General features: G+C 41.3%; 1 protein-coding gene and 1 long non-coding RNA gene across 2 annotated transcripts; one reads left to right on the plus strand and one right to left on the minus strand.

The window, feature by feature from the left end:
- The first annotated feature begins 1,305 nt into the window (after nucleotides 1–1,305).
- Nucleotides 1,306–2,390, plus strand: LOC117545289. The gene is made up of 3 exons (XR_004568807.1): nucleotides 1,306–1,563; nucleotides 1,764–1,853; nucleotides 1,980–2,390. It is a non-coding gene; the product is annotated as an uncharacterized LOC117545289 (long non-coding RNA).
- Nucleotides 2,391–16,052: 13,662 nt separating this feature from the next.
- LOC117545305 lies at nucleotides 16,053–17,613 on the minus strand. The gene is made up of 2 exons (XM_034215027.1): nucleotides 17,349–17,613; nucleotides 16,053–17,204 (listed from the first exon to the last, which is right to left on the minus strand). Exon 2 carries the CDS (start codon nucleotides 17,070–17,072, stop codon nucleotides 16,089–16,091), a length of 984 nt encoding a protein of 327 aa, XP_034070918.1. The 5' UTR covers nucleotides 17,073–17,204; nucleotides 17,349–17,613; the 3' UTR covers nucleotides 16,053–16,088.
- Between the last annotated feature and the right edge of the window lie 7,463 nt (nucleotides 17,614–25,076).

Consider the following 25,076-nt stretch of genomic DNA (forward strand, 5'->3'; position numbering starts at 1 on the left):
GAGTGGCTCGGCCGGAGGCCAGACAGCTGATCGGAATCAGGTAATCAGTGCTGGAATAAAAGCATGTCGTAACCTGGTTCTGGTCTGTTTTGCAGTAGGCGGGATCCTGGAAGGGGGCAAAAGGACCTGTGAAGGTTGCCACGCGGGCAACGTTGAAGTAGTGGATACTTTTGTTTGGAGCTAATAAACGCCATATATGTTACACGAACCTGCTCTTCCGTCCATAATTTAACCCTGTGTGAGCGGAGAGCTCACAGTGTGATATCACAAGTAGGTGTGAGATCCTTCGATAGGAGGGGTTATGTGTATTCACACGTAGGTGTGCATTATGGTGTCTAATCAAAAAAGGTTGTGTTTGTGTATGTGTGTGTGTGTGTGTGTGTGTGTGACTGTCTTCCCCTAACCCCTGCTGTGGACCGGGGCTACATCAAATCTTATTTTAGCCCCTAAAGAAAAGCCCCCCATAAACATAATTAAAAAATAGTATTGATGTATGTTACCACTTTCCTTCTTCATCAGACAGCCCTTTCTAACGAGAATCTAAGCTAACATCTTCTATCGTTTCAAAGCCTCCTTCCTTCTGTGGTGATGCATGTATAGACGGCGTGTGTGATATGTCTACCCCCCCCTACCACCCACCTCTCTACTATATTAAAAGTCACCATACAAACTTTATTGTCCTATCTAAATTAGATTTGTGTTAATTAGTCTACTAGCTATGAGGGAGTCTCTGTCTACATTGCAAGGATTAGACCGATTGGTTGTAATATTTTGAGCCATTGACCTAGCTAAGGGTTTATAAGGAGATCTAATTTCTACAGCAAGAGAAAGGTGATGATGAACCATCCTGGCATTTCTTCTCTGTTTTCCCGACCTGGATCTGATCCTGAAAAACTATGGTAAGTACTTCATATAATTATTAAATGTTGTGTGTTAAACAACCTCTGTGTATATATTGTATTTATTGTGTATTAGCACTATGATTCATAATGGTTTTTAAATTTTGGGGAGACTGTTAACTAATGTTGAAGTACTTTAGTTTATAAAGGGATGGAGTCTCACACAGTGTCTGTGAAGGTGTGTGTGTGTGTGTGTGTGTGTGTGTGTGTGTGTGTGTGACTGTGTGATCCTGTCCTCCTCCCCCTTCCTGCCATCTTATCAGTAGAGAGAGGGGGGATGGAATTTAAAAACAGTTACCTTACACTTGTATTGTTCTCTCTAAAACACAGTGTCAGTAAAGTTGGGGGAGACTGTCTCCCCCCTTCCTGCCATCTCTCTGTTTTTTGCTGTAATGCCAGTAGACAGAGTGGTGGAATTAGTTTAAAACAGTCACCTTACACTTTAGTTGTCCTCTCTAAATTAGATTTAAGGTTTTTAAAATGATTAGTGTTAATTAAGCGCTATTGTTATTTTAGCGCTTAAAATAACAATAGATATAAGGGGATAGGAGTTCAACTTTAAAAATGCGCAGGATCATTCTAAGAAGAGTGAGAGGGCTAATGAGCCAGCACCATACTTCCTCTCTGCGTTTTCTTGACCTGGATCTGATCTTGAAAAACTCTAGTAAGTACTTTTTATTTTATAATATCATGTAATTAGTTAATGTTGCTTGGTGTGTGTTAAACAACCTCTGTGCATCTGTTGTATTTATTTTGTAACAGCACTATGGCTCGTAATGATTTAGAAGCTTTGGGAAAGTACCCCTCTATGTACAAATAATGTGGTGTAGATTTGTAATCAAATCTTTTTTGTGTGTGTCTCAGTTCAGGAAAGTCTGAACCAAATAAGAATTGGAATATTAGAGAGGATTAACTCTTTTGGTGGAACCGCATATGATTAATTCCCTGTGGAAAGTGAGTATATATGTATTTAAAACTGTATGTGTTTGTATCTAGCTTATTTTTAAAATCAAATATGTTTTTTGCTGATGTATAAAATATCCAAAATAACGTTTTATATACTTACTCTCTTGTTAAAAGGTGATGAAGTTTGCGGCGTAAGCCAGCCATCAGTGTACCATCACGACGACATATCTATACAGCGTGAAAACCTCCCCTCTCTGGAGTTTACATACAGCCTACCTTCTGCGACAAGTGCTGATCTAAGTTTGATCTTCAGTGATCCTCTCACTCAGAGAGCCAGACAGACTAGTCCCCCTGTAACACCCCCCTTCAACAGGTCTGATGCTAACCCCCAACACAACTAAGGAATTTGTTTTCTTTTAAGGGCCTAGGCAGATTTTGGCTTTTTTCTCTTGCCAAGATACTTTTAGACACACTTTGAGGTATGCAAAACCTTAAAACTAGAAAATGAAGTACATTGTCTGATTAGAATTTTTTCTCTAAAAGGCAAGTTTGTGATTTTAACACTTTTTACTGACACTCAACAGATTTGTGTGTAATTCTCTCACAAAGGAACAGTAAGTCTCTTACTTTTTTGGATACACTTTTATGTATGCAAAACCTTAAACATTTTTGAAAATAAAATACTTTGTCTGAATACATTTTCTTTAAAGGCACTTTTGATTTTAACGCTATTTCAATGGAGAAATCCAGTTTTGTTGACATCAATGCTTTATTCTCTTTTCTTGTGTTGCAAAACTTTATAACCTGGTAAAATATTCATTAATTTGTAAGGAATTCGATTTATTTTAATGGCCTAGGCAGATTTTGGCTTTTTTCTCTTGCCAAGATACTTTTAGACACACTTTGAGGTATGCAAAACCTTAAAACTAGAAAACGAAGTACATTGTCTGATTAGAATTTTTTCTCTAAAAGGCAAGTTTGTGATTTTAACACTTTTTACTGACACTCAACAGATTTGTGTGTAATTCTCTCACAAAGGAACAGTAAGTCTCTTACTTTTTGGATACACTTTTATGTATGCAAAACCTTAAACATTTTTGAAAATAAAATACTTTGTCTGAATACATTTTCTTTAAAGGCACTTTTGATTTTAACGCTATTTCAATGGAGCAATCCAGTTTTGTTGACATCAATGCTTTATTCTCTTTTCTTGTGTTGCAAAACTTTATAACTTGGTAAAATATTCATTAATTTGTAAGGAATTCGATTTATTTTAATGGCCTAGGCAGATTTTGGCTTTTTTCTCTTGCCAAGATACTTTTAGACACACTTTGAGGTATGCAAAACCTTAAAACTAGAAAATGAAGTACATTGTCTGATTAGAATTTTTTCTCTAAAAGGCAAGTTTGTGATTTTAACACTTTTTACTGACACTCAACAGATTTGTGTGTAATTCTCTCACAAAGGAACAGTAAGTCTCTTACTTTTTTGGATACACTTTTATGTATGCAAAACCTTAAACATTTTTGAAAATAAAATACTTTGAATACATTTTCTTTAAAGGCACTTTTGATTTTAACGCTATTTCAATGGAGCAATCCAGTTTTGTTGACATCAATGCTTTATTCTCTTTTCTTGTGTTGCAAAACTTTATAACCTGGTAAAATATTCATTAATTTGTAAGGAATTCGGTTTCTTTTAATGGCCTAGGCAGATTTTGGCTTTTTTCTCTTGCCAAGATACTTTTAGACACACTTTGAGGTATGTAAAACCTTAAAACTAGAAAATGAAGTACATTGTCTGATTAGATTTTTTCTTAAAGACTGTTTCTCTAAAAGACAAGTTTGTGATTTTAACACTGTTTCGATGAAACAATGCAGTCTTGATAACTTGACTTGACTAACATTACTTTTGTTTTTTAGATGCTTTACTTTGATTTCTTTCATGTTATTTTAACACAACATTACTTTTTTCATATTTTTTCAACAATACGGATGACATCAATGATTTTGTTCACTGTTTGCTTTGAGAGCAGAGTTAGTAAAGACCCCCTTCCTGCATCTCCAGCCTCATGCATCTTCTTGCTCTTCTTAATGCAGTCATTGACTTGTTCTTGAAGGGTGGTATCATATTTGCTCAGCAGCATAATAATTTCCAAGAAGTTCCCATGATTCAAGGCCACATTTTCAAGGCTATACGCTGCTTCATGACTACCACCCCTGTAGCTGAGTCCACGCTTACCAATTAATTTTATGACATTAACCACACGCTCCATAACTTGTCTTTTCTTCCTCACTTCCTCTCGGTGGGCTGACATTTGTTTGTCTCTCAGTAGGCTACTGATATCAGCTCTGCTTGCTCTCAGGAAATATGCATTTGCACTATCTCGATGCAACCCGCTTCTTTCATGCTCTTCAATTCTCTGGTGAACATGCTTCCATGCCTCCTTTCACAAAAGCATTGTCACTGGCAGGCCTGGCAAACATGAGACACAGCGAGCAATACAGAGAGTGCGATGATTCACAGTAAGTTAACCATTTCCTATTTGTCCCATCCTTGCTGTGGAATATTTTAGGAATGGCTTTCTTGGAAGTTTGTTGTGGGTGGTAAGAAAAAAATAAGTAAAAATCTTTTGGCTGAGGGCGAGCAAAATAATCGAAAGGCCTCTGTGTCAACTTCCTGTAGTTCCCTGTCTTTCTCCTCAATTGCAATTTCCCTGCTGGACCCTGAATCTTCACTTGTCCTTTCGACCTCCTCAGCGTCTGCTGGTACTGAATAAGAGCCAGCATAAGGATTAAACTGGTATCAACAACTATATGTAACAGTAACTTATTGAGAGAACATGAACATAGCTTGCTTATACTGTTGTCATTACATTTCCTTTGGTTGTGTTCAGTGTTTTCATAGTCATAGCCTATTGAAACAGTTTCCTCTGTACCTGCCAGTTCTGTCCTAGCACTGAGCTCTGCCTGCATCTCTCCCTCAGGGCCATCACCATCAGCGTCATCTGATAGTGTTACTGAATAAGGAGAACATGTAATCACATTAACAACTATTTATGAAATAACATTGTTCAAGAACATGTTTCAGGAATATTTTTGTCATCATTTATGTTGTTTTCAACTGTTCATAGTTTAAATCTCACTAATATCTATAACATGTTCCACTGTGGACTGTTTGCCCTGTACCTGCCAGTTCCTCTGTGCTGGTGCTTGGTTCTCCCTGTGAAGGACCGGCACTGCTATTATCTCCACCTTTGCAAAGGAAAAAAGAACGAGGAGCACAACTTATTTTCAATTGACACACGTGTCAGAGTACATTATAACTGTATAATGGCCTATTCAAGTTTACTTCACGTAGGCCAATGCCAATGTTGGTGGTTTTGAAGGAGATCCAGTACTATAGTTAATTATACAACACTTATTTTTATCACTTAGTTCAAGTTAGTTGACCCTGTATTTGCATGGCCTAATAACATACTTATTGTCTCCCCCTTTGTTGCACAGTTATTCACTCACAGTATTGGGTATGTAGCCCCAGTTAGCTGCACTCTAACGGTTATATTAGCCTATATATTTGCCTTGAGTAACATTAAGGACATGTTTGGGTTTTTTGTAGCCTCACAGTCTCAGTCACACAGGGTCTGCCACTAACATGACATTGGACTGAGAAACTGTTTTGTTGACAGTCAGTCGATGTGCACATCAGGCTACAATATAGAAAGAAATGTTGCTCATAATGTTGGCTAACTTACTTTCGGCTTCGTCATTCTGTACCATACGGGGGGTTCTGAATAAATCTGTGATTTTAGCACATTTAGCTGCCTCCTCCTCGCTGGCTTTTTTCTTTTTCTCCCTTTCCCTCTCTGCACCACCTTTCCTCATTTTTTTCGCAGGATGGGGGTCCATCCTTCTACAATAATTAAGCTTGCCATCGGCGTCAGTTCAGTCGGTCCAGTCCACACTAATTCAAACGGCAGCGCGCCCGCTGGTCTCGTGAGAAACGTCACTGTGACCGAGCGGGTCACAGAGTGACTGACTCCGCCACTGACAGCCGACACACACACACACACACACACACACACACACCAAACATTTCCTGCTCTCTTCCGTCAAATGAACCATGCAATTTCTTATTTATTTTACGTTTGTTTAATTATGGGGAATGATTATGTTAAGAGGTGGTTAACCTGTTTATGTTTGGGTCGGATTCTTTTGTTGAAATGTGGTTTTGAGTTGATTGTGTAACCTGTTGACGGTGAGCCTGTGGGAGGGGCTATGGGGTCAAAAGGGACGGTGTTCCTTGTATTTTTTCGGACTGTGTCACTCGGAAGAATGTTGCAATGATGAAGGCAACAGTTGGGACATGTTTGGGAGTTGGTTGCAGAGAAGGCAACCCAGAGCATGTTTACTCTAATGAGTGATGGACGGCCTGTTTGTGGATTTTATTTTGTTGTAACTTGTTCCGGCTTCGTTATTTTGTTTTTTTTGTTGCTGATATAAATAACGTTTTTTTGGAGCTTAAACAACCGACTAAGCCATGTATCGAATGGACGAATTGAACCCCGTCACATATGGTGTCAGAAGTGGGATGGCTAGTCGGAGGAAGCTGGGCGGCGTTGCGGAGCGGCGAACGGGACTACGATCCCGGCGTCAGCAGCAGGAGGAGAGCGCGGCTGCCGGGTCGGAGCGGGCATGGGAGACGGAGAACGAGGATGAGGACGGGTCCTGGGTGGGCCCAGCGGCTCCTGCGGCCTCGGCCAGTGGACCAGGGCGAGAGGGGTTCCTGTTGGCGGAGCTTCGGAACCTACGGACTTCTGTTTCGGTTGGTGATCCGTATCTTCGGTCAGACTCCGATGGCCGGCCTGGTCGGCCGGCGCCTGGGTGGAGGCACTGTGCGGTGCGGAGATTCCACAGTGCCAGTGCGGTGAGGACATGCAAACTGTTTGTTGCGGTTTGGGACGCATTGCCAAAGCGTGGAGGTGGCTGTTTGCTTTTCCAGGTTGCCGCACATCGCCAACCTTGGGGAGGGAGAGGATAATGTGACGGAGCGGGTCACAGAGTGACTGACTCCGCCACTGACAGCCGACACACACCACACACACACCAAATATTTCCTGCTCTCTTCCGTCAAATGAACCATGCAATTTCTTATTTATTTTACGTTTGTTTAATTATGGGGAATGATTATGTTAAGAGGTGGTTAACTTGTTTATGTTTGGGTCGGATTCTTTTGTTGAAATGTGGTTTTGAGTTGATTGTGTCACCTGTTGACGGTGAGCCTGTGGGAGGGGCTATGGGGTTAAAAGGGACGGTGTTGGTTCCTTGTATTTTTTCGGACTGTGTCACTCGGAAGAATGTTGCAATGATGAAGGCAACAGTTGGGACATGTTTGGGAGTTGGTTGCAGAGAAGGCAACCCAGAGCATGTTTACTCTAATGAGTGATGGACGGCCTGTTTGTGGATTTTATTTTGTTGTAACTTGTGATGGTTCGCTATTTTTTTTGTTTGTTGCTGATATAAATAACGTTTTTTTTGGAGCTTAAACAACCGACTAAGCCATGTATCGAATGGACGAATTGAACCCCGTCACAGTCACATCTTCATTATTCTCCTGAAATGTAAAGGTGCCCAATCGCTAGTCTGACAGGTGCGTGGTTCTCACTGCGCCTCATACCGGTGCAACTTTATTTTGGACACCTGCCGGCCGCATTCATGGATTTGGCCTGCAGTCACTGCATCTGGACAGAATTAAACACGTATTATTTTAGTCTTGTGTGTTTATTACAGGCCATTTCAGCAGCAGGCCAGATCATATTATGCCAGCCTCCCGATGGCCAGTCCGGACCTGGTGGTAGGGGGGGGGGGGGGGGGGGGTAGACATATCACACACGCCGTCTATACATGCATCACCACAGAAGGAAGGAGGCTTTGAAACGATAGAAGATTTTAGCTTAGATTCCCGTTAGAAAGGGCTGTCTGATGAAAAAGGAAAGTGGTAACATACATCAATACTATTTTTTAATTATTATGTTTATGGGGGGCTTTTCTTTAGGGGCTAAAATAAGATTTGATGTAGCCCCGGTCCACAGCAGGGGTTAGGGAAGACAGTCACACACACACAACCTTTTTGATTAGACACCATAAGGTGCTACTACAGTGGGGGCATTTCACACACATCACTCCTCCTATCGAAGGATCTCACACCTACTTGTGATATCACACCTCGAACAAAGGGGAGACGGGACTTAGCTAATTAGCATAATTGGGGGCGGGCCCACCTGTCACTTGTTATGCATACTAATGTGACGAAAGGGGTATGAATATTACTACTCTTCTCTGAGGCTTCTTATTTGTTTCATTAATAGTCAGCAATGTTAGTCCTACCTTTGAATACAACAAAAATGTAAGAATGAAATATGTCCTATTCCCCCCCTGTCGATCCCCCATTGTCCCCACTGACTAGACATGGCCTTGTTACCTTCCATACTTACACAGCTGATGAAGACCCTGGAGAGGCTGGTCCTGGGCAGGCTTCAGCGCCCTGTGAAGCCATCGATGGCGCGCTGCACTTCGCTTATCAACCTGACTTTGGGGAGTATGACGCTGTCCTCTCCCTGCTGCAGAGGTCCCTCTCCCACCTGGAGAAGGCTGGTGGCTCTGTGAGGATCATGTTCTGCCTTCAACACCACCCAGCCCTGCTCATGGGAGGCAAGCTGCAGCTCTTGGAGCTCTCGGAGTGGATCTCCACCTCACTTCGGACCTAAGATTGTCTGCAGTATGGGGCCCCACAGGAAACGGTTCTGACACTGTTTCTTTTCACCCTCTATCTGCAGACTACCCCCACAACATGGCAAACTGTCGCCTGCAGATGGTCCTCGGATTACTCTGCTATGGTCGGCCTCATCTCAGATGGGGAGTACAGAGAACTGACTCAGGACCTCACCCTCTGCTGCCAGAGGAACCGCAGCTCACAGAGGGGAGACTAATGGAGCGTTTCCACTGCAGCGGGTAGCTCGCTTTAAGCGTGCAGAGCCGTGCGGGGCCCGTTTTTGGTTGCGTTTCCACTTGGCCTAGTTTTGGCCCGGGGCTACTTTTTCACCTTTTTTCTGGCCCGACTAAATCGTGGTTCTAGGGCCAGGAACAACCAGGCTGAGTCGGGCTGAGTATGCTAAACTGGAGAGAGAATCGCTGGCAAGGGGGCTACAACTACAACAAGATCAGTGCTGGAATTGGGCCGGTACTCACCGGTACGCAGTACCGGCACTTCTGGTTCTGACCCATGGAGTACCGGCACTTCTTGCTCAGTACCGGCATGCTGGCGGTACTCCGGTACTCATGCACCGTGCCAGTACTCAACACTCTCCCGCCGTTCTTATTATACATCCATATATATATATATATAGCCGCCCGGTACTCAGTAGATGCGTCATGAGGTGCCGAACGGACATTCTCATCGCTCTAACCGCTGGAGTTTCACAGCGGCTGTCAGCTGTTTACTCCTGTCATTCAAACAGAACGTGCTGGAGAGGGGGCGGGGCTTATCTTCTCCATGTAAATACTGTGGTGGAAACGACTATGTCAAAATTAACCTATTTGACCGTGATTTAATAGTAATACACGTTTCAAAATAATAATAATAATAATGCCGAAGTAACAACATACTGAAAACTGTTAGTAAAACCACGTTTTAATGCTTTACAATTTACATACCTAGATGCACGTGTGTTGTGTTTATGCAGTGCAACTCCCACCCAGTGGGTAGCTATGTAGAGTGATAGAACAGAGCAGGCACGCCCCCGAGAGAAGGAAATCAAGTCACGTCACAAATTAGCATTTCTAAAATGTTAGCGTGGATTAATAAAAGTGCAAAAAGACAGCGGTTGTCGCCGGAAGAAACTTCAAATACAGAGAATGCTGTGCCTGTGTTGGAAATTGTGTCTGATGGGGAGCTTTCTTTGGTTGATCCTCCTGCTCTAAGTTCTAGTGCATTAGCATTAGCACTAGCTCCGCCGCCTCCTCCAGAGCCTCTAACGTTAGCTGCTGCTGGCGCAACTGCCACCACCAACACCGGGCAAAGCGATGCACCTGACTGCTGGACAACGGACCAGGTGCAATATTTTTGCAAGACCAATGCATGGCTCCTTCTTAAAGATAAGAAGCTAGGATGTCGGATATGCAGAGATGTCAAATCTTTGGGAATACACACTGGACAAGGACTGAAACTGTCAACTGAATGGGGTGAGTGTGCAGTGTCTCATTTCGGTGTTGACAAGGGCAAACAACAAGCTAGCCTGAGAAAAAAAATCAAAGAACATAAAGAATCACAAGCCCATGTAAAAGCTGCTGACATCCTTACATCTGCTTCACGTGAAACTATTCAACATCAAGTGCAGTCTATGCATAAATCTGAATTAGACACCACTATCAGAGTTTTTCGAACGGCATATAAAATTGGCAAACATAGCCGGCCATTCACAGACATGCCAATTGATTTGAATGTACAGAAACTGAATGGGCTGAACGTGGGCAGGGTTTTGCACTCCAATAAAACCTGTGGCGAAATCATCGACCACATAGCTCATGAGCTGAAGAAAAAAATGGCAAAAGACATTACAGAAAACCAAAGAAAACTCTGTGTTTTGGTCGATGAATCTACCACTATTAGTGGTAAAACGGTGCTTGTTGTGTGTCTACGCTCAGCATTAGCTGATGCTGAGCCCGAAACGTTTTTTTGGGAGCTGATCGAGTTGGATGGAACAACGGCTGATGACATCACAAAGGCGTTAATGGAGTGTCTTGGAAGAGATTTTAACGAGGACTTTTTAGGTCAGTGTTTCGTTTCTTTTGCATGTGATGGGGCTTCAGTCATGCTAGGGAAGAGAACAGGCGTTGCTACCCAGTTGTGTAGTAAATTCCCAAGCCTGTTTGTGTGGCACTGCTCCAATCATCGTCTAGAGCTGGCAGTTGGGGATGTGGTCAAGGAGGTCTCAGGGCTCAATCATTTCCAGATCTTTTTTGACAAACTCTATTCCTTGTTCCATGCCTCCCCCAAAAATCAGAGGCAGTTAGCGCAGTGTGCGCAAGCAGTCGGACAGCGTCTCCTGGTGATAGGGCGTGTTTTGTCCATCCGCTGGGTGGCTTCAAGTGAAAGGAGCGTCAGAGCAGTCTGGGAAAACTACCGAGTGCTTCATGATCACTTCACAAATGCTGCAAACGACACGAGCAGGGATTCCAGAGACAGAGCAAAGTACAAGGGCCTGGATGATGTGCTCACATCTGCAACGTTTGTCAGCAATCTGGGACTGATGTACGATGCGCTCACAGAGCTCAGCGACCTCTCTCGGCAACTCCAAAAAAGAGAGATGACACTGCCTACAGCAGATAGGCTCTTAACTCGAGAAATACGAGTTTTGAATCCATGGTCACCATGCCTGGCCCACACATGACTACAGTTCATACAGCTCTAGCTGAGAAGTCCTTCAAGGGTGTTGCCCTGCATGAGAATGGCAGGCTTGTACAGATTCATGCAGGTCAGTTTTTCCGCAGTATGGTAGAGAATCTGAGACACAGAATGACTTCCACAACCTCCTCTCATGTCAGCACAAGAGAAATCCCATTACATGGCCGGGAGGCCCGGGACAATCAGCTAATCCAGGACATGAAAGTTACCCATCCTGGAAGTTGGCCTGAAGAGGAGTTAGACGTACAGTATGGGGACGTAGAGGTGCTACGTTTGTGCGAAGTGCTGAAAGTGGACAGAAGAGAGACTGTTCAGGGCTTTCGCGAATACAAGGAAACCAGGGCATCCCGTACACCTGCTGCCATGGAGCCTCTACTGAAAGCAGTCCGAACCATCGCTGTCTCCACTAGTGAGTGTGAGCGGGCATTCAGCTGCATGAACGATATCCTTACTGCAAAAAGGAATGCTCTCTCTGTCAGCCGACTGTCCAGCCTGGTTTTCATTAAATGTAATGGACCATCACTAGGACAGTTCAATCCGGAACAGTATGTGAGGTCCTGGCTGGCAAAGGGAAGGAGAAGTGCTGATGAAAGAGCCTGTCCAGCTCCAGCCCCTGATACTGATGTCCCCAAGGCCTTCTGGAGCCTTTTCTAACAATGTGAAGTATATTGCAAAGCAGCTCACCCAGTGAGAAGACTTTTGGCATAATGTGCCGATTTGTACAGATCCTGGAGATAGAAGGACTTCAGACCAACCAGGGAGTTATCTGATCAGCTTGGTGTTCAATGTAACTCTTTACCATGGCTCAGACTTTGTTACTTGCAGTTACAGTTTCTCATTTTAGATTGTGCAAATTTTGCATTTGTTTTTACATGTTCTTTGTTCATGCTCTTTATCATTTTTCTGAGTTGGAAAGTTAGATTGCATCATAGTTTACTTTATACATATTTGTATTCTTCAGTGGTGAAGTATATTGCAAAGCAGCTCAGCCATGTGAGAAGACTTTTGGCACTTTTTCGTTTTCTGAGTTGGAAAGTTAGATTGCATTCAAAATGTACAGAAATAGTTAATTTTGTTAAAGCTTTTTATAAAAAATGCTTCTGACCAGAGCTTTGTTTCCTTGTCATTAATGTTGAACACCACCAGAGGGGCTCTCACCTGAAAGGTCTCTGCTTCATGTGTCTTCAGCAGAAGATCTAGACTTTGATTGCTATATTTTCAGTTAATATTGACCTTACTGAGCTTTAGCCATATCCGCTGCCTATCATAAAAAATGTTAAGTACAGTGAACCTTTCTAAAATATACAGTAGTAAAGAGACAAACCCACCAGCATTATAGTAGCCAAATTCTTGTTTGTGGGCTGTATATATAAAATTGACTTGAAAAAGTTGCTGATTTTAGAGTACTGGCACCTTTTTCATTCCAATTCAAGCACTGAACCAGATGAACATATTTGACCGAGAATTAATTGTAATACACGTTTCAAAATGATGCCGAAGTAACAACATACTGATACCGGTTAGTAAAAACCATGAATTAATGCTTTGACAAGTCTGCAGACAGACGGCAGGCGAAAAATCCTTTTAAAATGCGTGTTTTCTAAATGTAGCTTGGCTAAGCTAACGTTATATATGCTCCGACCGTCCACACTCACAACAACGGCCTATACAGACATAAATAAACCAGCGACTGTATTCGCCATGACACAGGCAGTCTGTGGTTTGTACTTGTTTAACTTTTGTCAAGTTTCTGAACAGATATGAAGAGCTGTGAGCTCTGAGTGCTAAGAGCTAACGGCTGTGTTGTTTTTCTGGGGCTCTCATTGAAGATGACGTCACGGCTCCGCCTACACTGCGTTACTATAGTAACTGCCCCAGTTCCTAAACTGTAATGGAAACGCAGCATTAAAGTGAGCCGGGCCTAATAAGGCCTAACCAAACCGAGCGAGGCCGAACGAGGCCTGCAGTGGAAACGCGCCATAAGGAGCTGGTGGTGGGGTTAGGGTTATAACTCTGTTCTTTATCTAGAGAAAGGACAGAACAGACTGCATCTGCTGAGGAGACGGAGGTCTTTTGGAGTGCTGGGCTACAGACCTTTTATGACTGCTGGGGCATAACAGAATCCAGCTGCTGACAGGAAGAGACTGCACTGATGGTTAAGAAGGCCATCCCTGTCCTGGGGAGTCCTCTGGACACTGTGGGGTACCGGAGAGTGATGGCTAAGCTGTCATCCTTGTTGGGCAACATGTCCCCCTCCCCCCTCCAGGTCCACACTGTGCAGCTCCTTCAGCGATAGGCTGCTGCACTCCATCCTTCCTGCAGGAGTAAGACCACCATGACCCCTGGTAGACCCCCACACACACAGCAACACATCTGTTGTGCAATATATACACTTTTTATACACATAAAACTTCCACCTGTAACAACAATAATGCAATTTAACACTGGGCAATATATACTTATATACTAGTAAATATAGTATTTATTACCATCACGCTGCAGCTACTTCATTATTTTGTTTCACTTTTTAAATGTTTATAATGTTACTTACCTTTTTATACTTTGGATTTGTTATCACTAATATTTTTATTTTACACGAGTGCTTGCCACTTTACTTAATACTTGTTTATTTTTGTCTCTATCATTATTGTTATTGCTATGACAATGTAAGTTTCCCCTTTGTTGGACTAATAAAGGAATTAATTCAGATTCTAATGAATGACATTTCATTGGTGAATTGTAATGCTTTGAGTCAGCAATAATGATAGGAAATATTATAGACAAACTAAAAGGCTATCCATTCTGGCATTATTTGGCTCATGATTATATATAAATCTTAAAATGCCAATAGTGTATATTTTATAATACCAATTGATTAACATTACAGGGACTGTATGGTGGCCCGCTGCCTCCAGGCCTAGACCTTATCTCATTGGCTGAGCTCACTAAGCCTGACAGGATTAGCACATGTGTAGCATTTGATAGACTATATGTGCTGTGTGGTCACTCTGCAGCAGTGCATGTGGTCATGCAACGGTTACATTTGTCTGTGATACCTCTATCAGTATATATTACTAGTGGCCCTGGCCGTATTAATTAAATAAAAAATCAGGCTAGGCATATTCTGACTGTACTGCATGTCTTTAGTTGAAACCATTATTTATTTAAACATTTCCGAATGTTGATTGATGCAGTAGCACAGCTTACTAACTACAATCAGTCACTGCAGGTTGGCATAAAAAGGGTTTCAAATGATTACATCTACTGTATTTATCTAGCACAGTTTAACAGTTAAAACAGGAAAATAAAAGTACTTTAAATCAAAATAATTTTGAGCAGAAGCAATTGCTAGATTAATCGACCATTTCATTGGAAGATAAATAATTGTTTGATTTATTTTTAAAGCAACACGCTAAACATTAGTTTCCATGTTGCTATCTTTGCTTTATATAATTAACTTTATATAGCGCATTGGATATGTTAGGTCTTTGAACGGGTAGTCAATAAGACAGCTGACCACTTCTTGTTGTACTTAAGGATATTGTACATTTGCACTGTGTTCTGATTACCTAGATATTTATCAATTAACCAAGGAATCAATCATCTGCAGGTCATTTGGAAGTAGAAATACTAGATGTTTGCAGCCTTATAACATTTCATGGATTTAATTTATGAAAGGATAAGTCTGATGAAAGTCTGTATTTTTATTTTTATCGACAAATCCGAACAAAAAAAACTGTGAATGTATACTAATACATATTTTTAGCCTGATATATCTGCTTCCTCTGTGCCATAGAGCTCCATTGTTATTAAAGGTCCCATGTCATGGCCATTTGTACTGATCATAATTCCATTGTTGAGGTCTACTAGAATACATTTACAATGTTCAATGTTCCAAACTCACATTGGTTTCTCATACAGCATCTCTGTATAGTATGTGTATTCACTCTCTGTCCTACACGGCTCTGATAACTTCACATCACATTCAAATAGGCATGATAGTATTCACTGAAATGGTCAACCAGCTTGTAAACTATGTATGTTACTGGAGCTGTGTGTACCATTCAGAACAATGAAGAATACATCAGTACATTTGCTTAAATGTGTAAAGGCAAACTAAGCTGATTCAATATCAAGGCCGGCCCTAGACATTTTTGGTGCCCTAGGCGAGATTATGATTTGGTGCCCCCCCCCCTCCAAGCAATACACAATAGAATATATAAAGAATAAATGAAAAATCTCTACAAAAGACCAATACACTACAAAAACAGAAACGTATTGACATAGGTAATATACATAAAGGTTTCAAATGTATTCATTAATGTATGAACATGTTTTAATTGGGGGTGGATGTCACATCCCCTAGGGTCCGGGGGTATTTTTTTTTAACATTTTAAAGTAAAATGCTTCAATCTGGTGCACTTTGAGCACACAATTACTAGAGACCTGATAGGAGGTACAACTCTAAAATACCCATATGAAAAAGATCGGTTTACATTTTAATAACCAAATAAGTATGTGAACATAACCAATAACCCACAGCCAATAAATGTAACATATTTATTTATGTTATCCTTATTATTAATATTGTAGTTATTAAATGAAAATCACTCATCAAACAAAAGTAGCTTCTCTTAAAACTTTAAGAAAAGAAAGTGCAAATGTGGACACAAATATAGCCAACGGAGCTCTTACAACTGAGGTTATTGCAAATAAATTAAGATAATGAACAACATTACACACACTATAAATCAAATGAAACAGGCAATCAGAACAACAAGTCTCTGCTATGTTATTGTGTCCTTTAATTAGTCCACATCCTTAAAGTCGGACACGTCTGGACTTCCTTGCTGCAAATTCATTTATTGTATCGTCAAATGATATTTGCCCCGAAACCTCGCGATTGATGCTTATTAAAGCTAATCCATTGAGGTGTTCTTGAGCCATTGACGACCTCAGGTATGTTTTAATGAGCTTCAATTTGGAGAAGCTCCTCTCCCCAGCAGCAACTGTCACTGGAATAGTGACAGCGATCCTGAGGGCCACCCACATATTTGGATACACTTCGTTCATTTTCTTCTCTTGTAGGAAAGTCAGAAGTTCCAGGGTGGTCATGTTGGCTTTTGGCAAAGCTGGGAAATTCTGCATCTCCAGTGCAAGTTCCCTCTTATCTAGGTCTGACTGTCCACCCCAGCTCAGGGTGTTGCTGAGTGTTCCACACTGCTTAGTCAGATCTTCCTTTGGCAGGTCAGGGAAGTTGAGTAGCACCCCAAACTTTTCCTCTACTTCACCTAAGGCCTTGAATCTCTCCTGCAGTGATGCAATGGAAACATCCACCACCATATTGAAAAAAGAAACTTTGAGTTTCTTTAGTGCATCACTCACTTGCTCCTCCGGGGACTCATAGGAGAACTGTCTCTTGGTTGTTCTCAGCCTCTTCTGCTTGAGAACAACTTCCACATTCATTTGGCCACAGATGTCTTTGGCAGATGCTTGGGCAGAAGCAAATCCATTGCTTCTGTAGCTGACCAAAGAAACCTCTGTTTTTCTCAGCAGGTCAACAGCAATATCCAGCTGCATTGACACTGATTGCAACATTTTGCTGACATGTTTGATGTTGGTCAGGATGTCATACCATACCACAGTGCATATTGCAAAGCGGTATGATCCAACCTCTTCAGCCAAAGATTGTGCCTCCATTTTTACAACTCCATCTGTAGCTTTATCCCTCATCTCTTTAGTGCATCTCTGACTTCTGCAGCCTAATACCTTACAGCCTCTATGCTGTTGATCCGACTCTCCCATCTGGTATCAGACCATGATTTCAATGTGATGTTCACATGGCTTTTCTCACTGTATCACTCAGTGCTGGGCAGTCAGCAGGATCTGAGGGGACTGCAATGGTGGACTCACATACTGTGCTCGTTATTCCTTCACCTGCAGGCAGGCAATCCAAACATGCAAAGAAGTTATTCATGCTTCAGTTTTCATTATTTATCATAATAATAACAATAATAATAATGACAAAGAAGTAGTGTATTAACGATTACACAGAGACCATAAATGTTTGGCAAAACTTACATTCTTCAGAGTGTGATGTACATGGGAGATCAGATGTTCCTTCTCCAGCAACTGGGGGCTTTTTGAGGTATTTCTCAAGTGCAGCTGGAAAATTATAGGGTAGATATTAGCACATTACAAGCAAAAACATGTATATACAGTCAGGCAAAAATAACTGCTGCAATCTGCCTCAGCTGTATGCAAGTTCACAACTGGCCTATATAAAAGTTAGGTCTGGACTTTGAATCAGGGGGTAGCAAGTTCGAGTCCCACTGCAGTCAGCATGTCGTTGTGTCCCTGAGACACTTCACCCCAAATTGCTCCTGTGGGGATTGTCCACAGTACTGAATGTATGTAAGTCGCTTTGGATAAAAGCGTCTAACAAATGACATCAATCAATCAATCAATCAATCAATGTTTATTTATATAGCCCAATATCACAAATGTTACATTTGTCTCAGTGGACTTTACAGTTTGTACAAAATATCAGTATGACAATACGACACCCTCTGTCCTTAGACCCTCACATCGTACAAGGAAAAACTTCCGGAGAAAACCCACAGTTTAAAGGGAAAAATGGGAGAAACCTCAGGGAGAGCAACAGAGGAGGGATCCCTCTCCCAGGACGGACAGACGTGCAATAGATGCCGTGTGTAAATTGAAAAGATAATACATTTGCAACATAGGTAGTCCAAATGTTTGGAAATGCATGTGTGTATAATAGTAAGATGAATCCACGAGGATATCCATCCAGGACCTATGATCCAGGACCACAGCCACGACTCAAGATCCAGGGCTCGCGATCCAGGACAGAGGAGCGCAGGATCATCCATGACTCCGGATCCCGGCGTATATAGACACCAAAAAGAAAGACATTTGGGGAAGCTGGGTTAATCGGAACATGAGAGTACACAGGTATAGACAGAGAGAAGGAAGAAGTAAAATGTCCCCCGACAAACTAAGCCTATATCAGCAAAACTAGGGGCTGAATCTAATCAGCCCTAACTATAAGCTTTATCAAAAAGGAAGGTCTTAAGCGCACTCTTAAAAACGGATAGGGTGTCTGCCGCCCGAACACAAACTGGAAGCTGATTCCACAAATGTGGAGCTTGATAAGAAAAGGCTCTGGCTCCCATTGTACTTTTAGAGACTCTAGGAACAACCAACAACCCTGCATTCTTGGAACGCAATGCCCTAGTAGGACAGTAGGGTATAATGAGTTCTTTAAGGTAAGATGGCGCCTGCCCATTAAGGGCTTTGTAGGCGAGAAGAAGAATTTTAAATTCTATCCTGTGTTCTATAGGGAGCCAGTGTAAGGCAGCCAGAACAGGAGTAATGTGGTCCCTTTTCCTAACTCTGGTTAGTACACGAGCCGCAGCATTTTGAATCAGCTGAAGCGACTTGACTGACCTCTTGGTACACCCTGATAATAAAGAGTTACAATAATCCAGCCTTGAAGTAACAAATGCATGGACTAGTTTCTCTGCATCGTTTTGAGGCAAGATATGCCTGATTTTTGCAATGTTACGTAGATGGAAGTAGGCGGTCCTTGAAATTGATTTTATGTGGGCGTTAAAGGATAAATCCTGATCAAATATAACACCAAGATTCCTTACAGTCTCACTGGAGGCCAAATTAATGCCATCCATAGTTAGTATATCCTTAGATAATTTGTTTCGTAGATTCTTCGGGCCAAGTACAATAACTTCAGTTTTGGTCGTGTTTAACATCAAAAAGTTTAAGGTCATCCACGTTTTTAAGTCCTTAAGGCAGTCTTGAATTTTATTTAGATGATTAATTTCATCAGGCTTGATTGATAAATATAGTTGAGTATCATCCGCATAACAATGAAAGTTTACAGAATGATTCCTTATAATATTGCCTAACGGAAGCATATATAATGTGAACAAAATAGGTCCGAGCACTGAGCCCTGTGGCACTCCATGGCTAACTTTGGTTTGCGTGGAAGATTCATCATTGACACGTACAAACTGAGAGCGTTCAGATAGATAGGACCTAAACCAGTCTAAAGCAGTTCCCTGTATGCCAACTAAGTGCTCTAGTCTTTGCAATAAGATATCATGGTCGATAGTATCAAATGCAGCACTGAGATCGAGCAAAACAAGAATAGAGACACGTCCCTTGTCAGAGGCTATTAGAATGTCATTTGTGACTTTAACCAGAGCTGTCTCTGTGCTATGATGTGTTCTAAAGCCAGACTGAAAAGCTTCAAATAAATCATTGTTTTTTTAAGTAATCACACAACTGTTTTGCGACCGCTTTCTCAAGAATTTTTGAGAGGAACGGAAGATTAGAAATAGGTCTATAGTTGGCTAAAACCTCTGGATCGAGGTTGTGCTTTTTAAGAAGCGGTTTTATCACTGCTACTTTGAATGATTGTGGAACATAGCCTGATAATAAAGACATATTCATAATATTTAATAAATAAGTGCTAATTAATGGAAAAACTTCCTTCAACAGCTTAGTTGGAATTGGGTCTAACATGCACGTTGATGGTTTAGAAGAGAGAATCATTGAATTTAATTGTTCAAGGTTTATGGCTGAAAAGCATTCTAGTTTACTATCTAGTGTAATATTAGAACTTACGTTTCCGGGAGCTGTTGATAACACTATACTGGTCAAAGGCAAGAGGTCATTAATTTTGTTTCTAAGAGTAACAATTTTATCGTTAAAAAAGCACATAAAATCATTACTACTGAGTGCTATGGGAATAGAAGGCTCAATCGAGCTGTGGCTTTCTGTCAGCCTGGCTACAGTGCTGAAAAGAAATCTTGCATTATTCTTATTCTCATCTATTAATGAAGAGTAGTAGGCTGCTCTCGCTTTACGCAGTGCTTTCTTATATTCATTGAGAGTAATATGCCAAATTAAACGAGATTCTTCAAGTTTAGTAGAACGCCATATCCTTTCAAGTTGTCTCGACTTTTGCTTTATTTTGCGGGTTTCGGCATTATGCCATGGAGCTAGTCTATGTTGTTTTATTTTCTTCTTTTTCAAAGGAGCAACAGAGTCTAATTTTATTCGCAGCGCATCTGTAGCACTATCAACAACATGATCAATTTGGGGTGGTGTACATTTTGTATAAGTTTCCTCCCTTACATGCAGACATGCTATCGAGTTAAGTATTGGTGGAATCTCTTCCTTAAATTTGGCTATAGCACTAACAGATAGGTTTCTGCTGCAGGAGCTTTTGACTAATGCTTTGTAGTCTCGTAACAGTACTTCAAATGTTACTAAGAAATGGTCGGATAAAGCAGGATTATGCGGTTCGACTAATAGTTGCTCAATTTCAATACCATAAGTCAGAACAAGGTCGAGAGTGTGATTATAGCAGTGGGTTGGTTTATTTACACTCTGACAAAAACCAACAGAATCTAATATAGAGTTAAATGCAACAGTAAGGCTATTTTTATCATCGTCAACATGAATATTAAAGTCACCTACGATAATTACTTTATCTGTTTTAAGAACCAAAGTTGATAAAAACTCAGAGAATTCAGATAAGAATTCTGAATAAGGACCTGGTGCACGGTACACTGTAACAAATAAGATTGGCTGCAAAGTTTTCCAGGTCGGATGCGTAAGACTAAAAACGAGACTTTCAAAGGAGGTATAATTTAATTTTGGTTTAGTATTGATAAGTAAACTTGAGTCAAAGATGGCTGCAACTCCACCTCCTCGGCCCGTGCCTCGGGCAATATGAGTATTGATATGGCTGGGTGGAGTGGCCTCATTTATGCTGACATATTCTTCATGTCTCAACCAAGTTTCAGTGAGACAGCATATATCAATATTATAATCTGATATTAAATCATTTACCAATATTGCTTTAGATGCTAGAGATCTTATGTTTAAGAGACCACATTTAATCTTCCTGTTTTGTTGCACTGTAGTAGTTGTTACATTTACTTTGATTAGGTTATTATGTATGACACCTCTATTAGGTTTTACCTTGACTTGTCCTTGGGCAGACACACACACCGCTAATATTGGGTATTTTATTGGGTTCGGGATTCCTATGGATGACTGCCTAGGAGAGAGCGCAGAGAAGCGTGTAAGACTGCGACTCCGCCTCCTGGTCTCAACTCCAGTTTGTCATGGATTAAGTCCACAAAGCCCTGAAATGTTTGCCGAAATGAGATCGGCACCTTCCAAAGTAGGATGAATGCCGTCTCTCTTAATCAGACCAGGTTTTCCCCAGAAGGCTGTCCAATTATTTACGAAGCCCACATTGTTTGCTGGGCACCACCAAGACAACCAGAGCTGAAATGATGACATGCGGCTATACATGTCATCATTGATCAGATTGGGGAGGGGACCAGAGAAGATTACGGTGTCCGACATTGTTTTAGCATAACTACACACCGACTCCACATTAAGTTTGGTGCATTCTGATCGGCGTATACGAACATCATTACCACCGACGTGAATAACAATCCTACTGTATTTACGTTTATTTTAGCCAGCAGTTTAAGATGCGCCTCAACGTCGCCCGCTCTGGCCCCCGGAATGCATGTGACTGTGGAGGCTTCGGTCTCTAATTTCACGTGTCTCATAATAGAGCTACCAATAACCAGAGTTGGCTTCTCAGCGGGTGTCTCGCTGAGTGGGGAATATCTGTTAGATACGTGAACGGGTTGGTGGGGACCTGCGGGTTTCGCGTTATGCCCCTTCTGAACAGTCACCCAGTCTCCCTGCTGCTCGGGAGTTGCCGGGGGACGGCTAATAGGAGCTACCTTTTGCCGGTCCGCACCGGCTAACATGGGCTTTACTGTAGCTGAGTTCTTTCTAAGATGCGGAGCCGGGCTTCTATGGCTATGATTCCCGCCTCCAACCTAACAACTATACTACATTTAACACATGTACCGGTACCAGTAAAGGAGGTAGGGAAGTAACCAAACATGAGACAGTTAGAGCAGGAAATAGCACCCGAGGGTGGGGAAAGAGCCATGGCTAGCTATCAAGCTAAAGTAGCTACCGTTAGCAAACCCGAAAAGAGTGTAGGCAACTGTGGAGTTACAGTCGCAAAGAGAAGGAGAGTTGTGAGTGCTTAAGTTATAGTAACGTGTGATTACAACGTCAGGCAGTTGCCGTGATCAAGAGTTTTAAAACGATCGATTAAGTTAAGATAATAAGCTATCAGCAACAGAACAGGCACACGGGATACCCGGAGATGACAACAACCGGAAGTTACAACATGCTTACCGCAATAGTGGTCCGACATGTAATGTAATGCACATGCACTGCGTCAGGCCGTTGTGTCCTTGGGCAAGACACTTCACCCGAATTTGCTCCTGTGGGTATTGTCCACAGTAGATGACCATTACATGTATGATCTGTATGTGTCATGTGTATTTGTAAAGCGCTTTGAGAGTCTTTGATAAAGCGCTATAATAAATATAAGGATTATTATTATTATTACATGCCCATATTGGTTGGTCAGCCTCACTTTATACAAAGGAGCAGTTATCCAGATAGCTTTCTTCTGGCTAACATTCACATTATTTCGTTACAGAAGCATATCAAACAAAGCATTGCACAATAATTAGACATTAAAAAGAGCAGAAAATAAACAAATTCTAAAATATAATAGAAAATAAACAGAAATATAAATATATATATTTATATACACACAAGTTGACCGTGAAAATAAACTATCTGACAAATTAAACACTATTGGAGGATCAATGTACAGCTATCACAATAAAAAAGTAGTATATTATTTACAAAAAGATTATATAAGAATAATAACATAAATAAAAACTTTAAATCATTTGTATTTATCATTCTGTATCAGAGGCTCGCGGCTAGCATGGCATCAAAGCTACCTCAGGCTACCTCCTTAGCTAGCTAGCTAGCTTAAAATCAAATGTCTAACGGTACAGTACATACTGACTTTTTTCTTTTTTACACAAACCGACGTACCTCTGTCTTTGACTTTCGATTCCTCCTGTTCGTTTTTCCGTTTCCTTCCCGTTGTCCCTGAAGGCTTGGACCTTTTCATAATGCTAATTGTTTGCCTCTTGCTGTTGCATCGTTGCAATCTCAGACACTTTCAGCTGGAGCTGCCGCGTCACTTTGGCTGTGAGCCGCGGCCCGTGGGTGCCAGATAAGCGACCATCCCCCCCCTTTCATCACTTACAGTTACTTACAACGCCCATCGTAGGCCTACAGGGCAAATGCAAAATGTTTCCGCCGGCCCGGGGTGCAAAGGGTGTTTACTTTATTCAATTATTAATGTAAACGTATTACATCAAGGGCATACAATTAGGCAGAATAAAAAAAAACATTTTTTTTTAAATTGTGCAGCGCAGCGCCTCTCCAGATCTGGCGCCCTAGGCGACCGCCTAGTTCGCCAGTGGGAAGGGCCGGCCCCGGACGCAGTAACACAATGTTATATTTTGTTCGCTTTATAGGATTTTAACACAATAGGTTTTCCTGAAATATCGGTTACCTTGGTTGGTTATTGGCTAATGGTTACACAAGCCAAATAAATCGTTATGACAAGTGGCCAAAATCTGATCAGCTCATTTTTAGACAGGTTTTTATATAAATGGATCAGGACAAAAAGGGAGGGGGTCTTTTTTCCTGAAACGTTCAGAATCTCTTTACACAGAGGGGACACAGGTTTATGTATAAAAGACATGAACAAGTGGATTTTGCAAAATAGGTGACCTTTAATGAGATAGCTTTGTATACATTGTTGTCAGGACCAGTTTTTTTGTTAAAATGTCATACATGGGTGTTGCACAATAATTAAATGTTTCTGAATGCAGGAAAACAAAAATATGTGCTTAGGGAGGACACGTCTCTTGCAATAATGGAAAATGTAATATGCTGCAGCTGCAGTATTTCTATAATAAGCTTTTTTTATTATCAAGGAAAACGGAAAGGACTGACAAAAATGTCTGTGTGTCCACCTAATATCAATTCAAACACCATGACACAATTCCATCAGATTAATGATAAAAACCTAGAGGACATATACAACTTCTGAAATCCTCCTCCTGCTGCCTTGATATTATTCCAACAGGATTTTTCAAAGATGTTTTGCCTTGCATGGCCTCAGATCTACTTCATATAGTAAACAAATCTCTTCACTCAGGTATTTTTCCACAGGCCCTGAAAACTGCAGTCATTAAACCGCTCTTAAAAAAGAATAATCTAGATGCTTCAGTAATGAACAATTACAGGCCCATATCAAACCTGCCATTTCTAGGTAAAATCATTGAAAAAGTTGTTTTTCAACAGTTGAGTAATTTCATGCTTTTAAATAACTGTTTCGATGTGTTCCAGTCAGGCTTTCGTCCAAACCACAGCACTGAGACTGCTCTTGTAAAGGTCTTTAATGACATCCACTTAAACACAGACAGTGGCAGAACTTCAGTGTTAGTATTATTAGATCTCAGTGCTGCGTTTGACACTGTTGACCAGAACATTCAGATTCAGATTCAACTTTATTGTCATTACATAGTACATGTGCTAGTGACGAAATGTGAGTTAGGCATCTGACCAGAAGTGCAAAATAGCAGTGCAGGAGTCTGCATAATAAGAATAATTATAAATGGAATTATTTTAAATAGAATAATTATAAATAGGCTATAAACAGATGCATATATACAGTGTAAACGGCATTGACAGTAAAATATATAAACAGGTGGGTATGGGCTTGAGTCTATCAGGGAGCAGAGTTCAGCAGGGTAACAGCCCTGGGGAAGAAGCTGAACC

The sequence above is a fragment of the Gymnodraco acuticeps genome, unplaced genomic scaffold (genome assembly GCF_902827175.1).
Source record: "Gymnodraco acuticeps unplaced genomic scaffold, fGymAcu1.1, whole genome shotgun sequence".
NCBI classification, from domain to species: domain Eukaryota; kingdom Metazoa; phylum Chordata; class Actinopteri; order Perciformes; family Bathydraconidae; genus Gymnodraco; species Gymnodraco acuticeps.